Here is a 3,839-nt window from a genome sequence, read left to right as displayed (position 1 = left end):
CGTCTACAGGCAGCAGCAGCCTGCACCAGGAGGGGACGCGGACACGGACACACACACAGGGGTTAGACTGCAAACGCTTTATTGAGAAGCACCATGTATTAACGAGATATTTCGGTAAACAGGAGCGCAGAGACCTGCGGAGCGGTCCCCGGGGCAGCATGCAGGCAGCACTCCCCATCAGCTGCAGAGTGCCAAACCCCAATCTACACACGTGTGAGCACCACGTCCCTGAGCACTCCGTGCACCCCTCGCTCCGCAGACATGCAAGGACCGGCTGGTTAGTGAGGCCGGGCGAGAGGCGCCCGCGGCCGTGCGCACTTACCGAGCCTCTGTACTTCTCCAGAGACACTAGTTTGCCCCTGATGTTTACCACTTTGAAAGTGTAAAAATCGGGCTCTTTCTGCTGCGTAGCGGAAAGGGCTAAGAGCAGGAGCGCCGCAATTGCAAGGAGCATGGCTAGAGGGATGAGAAGAACTTTGGGGAAGGAAGGGGAAGGCTTGTGCTCCACACTGCCCTCCGGATCCAGCATGCTGCACGGAGGCTCTGCCCCGCCGGGGCTGCGCGGCCGCAAAAGGATGTGCTGCTGCAAACCAGCCTTTTGCAGCATTCTGCAGCCTGCCCAGCAGGAAAACTGTCCATACCGCCTCGGCAGGATGGATCCATGGAGGATGCACGTACTCCTAAATGGAGCATTTCGTGGTGGGAATGGTGCATTGATTAAGGCTGTCTATGGTGTTAAAGCACTGGTTGGCTCAAGAACAGCCTGGGAGATACCAGTCACATCCTTGCTTTTCTTGAGAAAATAAGGGATAGAGTTGTGATTTCTGACAGATTTGCCTGTGCCTTTTTTTAGTGCACTAACTATAGCATCTAGTAACTACGGTGTAATGTCAAAGGATACCAGTGGCTTGGTTGCTAGTGGTTACTGACGCGAGTGCTCCGCACACGAGTCCCAGCACACAGTCAGCAAACCCAGCGTCACCCCGGGCACAGCATCACATGAAATGGAGCCACAGCAGCCAGGCCTGCAGGAAACTCAGCTCTGCATGCACCTGCCTGGTGAGAAGTGAGCGGCCAGGCTGCTATTCACTCTGTTACCAGAGGGTTTTTAGGCAAGAAAGAGGGGCACTGAGCATCAGGAGCTGAATTTGGTACCGAGACAAACAGAGCCAAAGCATTGCTTCAGTGCACTGATGTCATTCTTGAGTTGTCTGCAACAAAAAAAAAAAAAACAACCAGCCACTTGTACAATTTGCTACTATGCCTGCTGGAAGAAAAGGATTTGTACATCTAAAGTAACAACAATGAAAGGCATTTCATGGTCATTGATTTCTTCATGGACCAAGGCACTGGTTACCCATGGCTCTGATTCTGAAAATTCTTGGCAAAAGAAAGCAAAATGCAGTGATTTACAGAAAGCAATTAAGTAGCACCTCCAAGGCATATTGGAAATCTTTCTTTTGAAGAGCAAACTACATTTTGTAATCTCACTTTCTGATTTTTTTTCTTTTTAACACTGAGTTTTGGTAGATCCTTGACATTTTGATTAAATCTGCTTAGGTGATGCAAGCAGGAGTGGCATTGCTGTAAGTGATGGAGCCAAGTACAGCTGGCTGAAAAATTTAATTATAGATTTTAAGTATTGCAAATTTTTCACATTTTTTTACATGTTTCAACTTAAGTAGACACCTGACATCTAGAAATAATGCAACATGCTACAAAACTATATAGATGGAAATTCTTCTACCATGCTGCTATGGGGAAGACACACTGTGCTAAGAATCTGAAGTGGTATCTTTCTGTATCCTTTCCTGGCTGTAATATTGACCAAGAACCCTTCCTTTGGATGACAGTCAAGTATGATTTCCTCATTTGATACATAAATTACCTAAGAAGCTTTAGAGTTCCTTCAGACACAGCTGGAGACAGGGAAGAGAGCTTTAATATAGCATAGACATCTGAATACATTTTAAAAATAATAATTCTGACAATGATCAACATGAGCATGTTTTGGCCAGAAAATTAAAAAGAAATCTACAATACACTTGTACATTTTTTGAGGCATAATGTTTTAGTAGTTTGGGTATTGGACTGAAAATGAGGCATCATAGTGCAACATGAGACAAGCAAGGTTTTCCTTTATGATTATTGTCTCTGATTTCTAGATAAAATCCAGTGGCTTCCAGGATTATATTTTCTCCTACAAACTGAGCCCAGAATCTGAAAGTTTTTGATCGCTGGCACTGAATTGGGAATGCTTTAAATAATGGCCAGCTGGCAGTGGAATTCAGCCTCCTCTTTTACTGCCATGCTCCTATACTGCTCCCTGCAATAAAACATTCTTTAACATCGGCAGAGAAGGAAGCATTGTTCCTGAACACACACACACACACACACAGAGACCATGTCAAAGACTGTTGGCTCTATCCTGACTCATGTTTTCAGAGCCAAACTGCACTAACATTTCGTATTAAAGCCTGTCCAGCTATTTGAAGGAGATATGCCAGCCAGGTTTGCAAACTGGCGTGTATTTGCTCACTAGCATGTCTAAATGTTGATCTAGGAGGACTGTATCCAGCAGCAAGTATAATTTAGTTACTTTTGCAATGTACTCTTTGGCCTAATAAACCTAATAAAAATCTTTGTCAAATAAGACTAGCTGAAAGCACTGCCAGGCTAACCTCAGCTGTCCCCCAGGGCAGCACTGCTGCGTGTGTCACTGGCCTGGCCCACGTTCCTCAAGGTGAAACCTCTGCTCTATGTCCCTTGAGCAATCCCTGAGCTACCCAACCCCAATATTGTCAAGTGTGAACTTCACGTGAACCAAACCCAAAGCAGGTTAGCTCTGAGGATTGTGCTGACTTCGCAATACATTCAGAAGTATGCCTCATCAGTATTTATAGCATCCAGTATTACAGTTTTTGCAACTCCATAGGCTCCCTGAGGTAGCGTTTCCAGCACTACCATTCATGTAATGTTTAATGCTTTCCTTTGAACCTATTTAGTAGTTCAAGACTACTCCTCTACGTGTCTTGTTTTTCTGGAAAGGCTTCCTTAGCCTGGGCTGGGGTGTGCCAACAACATGCTATTTCACTGCCAAAAAGGGGTACTGCTGGATCACAGAGAGATTAGCCTCCGCCAAGCACTCGCCAGTGTCTTTAGGTCACCTCCAGCCCTGCCAAGAGCCCTGTGGGCTGGCTCTGCTCTCCAGCTCAGCACGCACTGTGGCCAAGGTGCTGTCCTGGCTGCTGCTGGGGCAGCTCAGAGCCAAGGTCAGGGAGCCTGGAGCATCTCACTCAGCATCCCCGTTCATAAAAGGCTTTGTGTGGAGCACACAGACTTCACAGAATGGGGAGTTTCCCAGGCAGCTGAGGAAGAGGTGGTGAAGCCCTGGGGAAGAAGGAAACAAGGCTTGGGCTGTGGCATGGGGCAGAGCCTCCATCGAGCACTAATGCTGCTCCACTGTGCCTGGGGCTTAGCGTGTGTGGGGACAGACCTGGCATGAAAACCAGCGGGAAAACTAGCGTAGCTGTGGGGGAATTAATGAACGAATTCATTAAATTCTTTCACAGCCAGGCTGGATAAAGCCTTGAGCAACCTGCTCTGCTGGGAGGTGTCCCTGCCCAGGGCAGGGGGTTGGGACTGGATGATCTGTAAGGTCCATTCCAACCCCTACAATTCTATGAAGTTATACATTTATTCCTTCACGCACAACTGCTGCGGTGGCACTGCGGGGGGTGAGCGGGGCGGCTCCGAGTGTGGGGGAGATGTGAGGGGCACATCGCCCCGTGGGCGCCACGGGGCAGCGCTGAGGCGCTGGGGGGTCGGGGTGGCTGCGC

General features: G+C 48.1%; 1 protein-coding gene across 1 annotated transcript in view; it reads right to left on the bottom strand.

Annotated features, from left to right (window-relative positions):
• Positions 1-530, bottom strand: part of GPX7 (glutathione peroxidase 7) — a 9,195-nt gene extending 8,665 nt beyond the window's left edge. Inside the window, exon 1 of the mRNA XM_009083167.1 lies at positions 323-530. Coding sequence (XP_009081415.1) covers positions 323-529 — 207 coding nt within the window. The 5' untranslated portion in view covers position 530. The remainder of the gene's footprint in view (positions 1-322) is intronic.
• Between the last annotated feature and the right edge of the window lie 3,309 nt (positions 531-3,839).

The sequence above is a fragment of the Acanthisitta chloris genome, unplaced genomic scaffold (assembly GCF_000695815.1).
Source record: "Acanthisitta chloris isolate BGI_N310 unplaced genomic scaffold, ASM69581v1 scaffold38889, whole genome shotgun sequence".
NCBI classification, from domain to species: domain Eukaryota; kingdom Metazoa; phylum Chordata; class Aves; order Passeriformes; family Acanthisittidae; genus Acanthisitta; species Acanthisitta chloris.
Note: the sequence above shows the minus strand (reverse complement) of the source record. Positions and strands in the feature narration are given on the sequence as shown.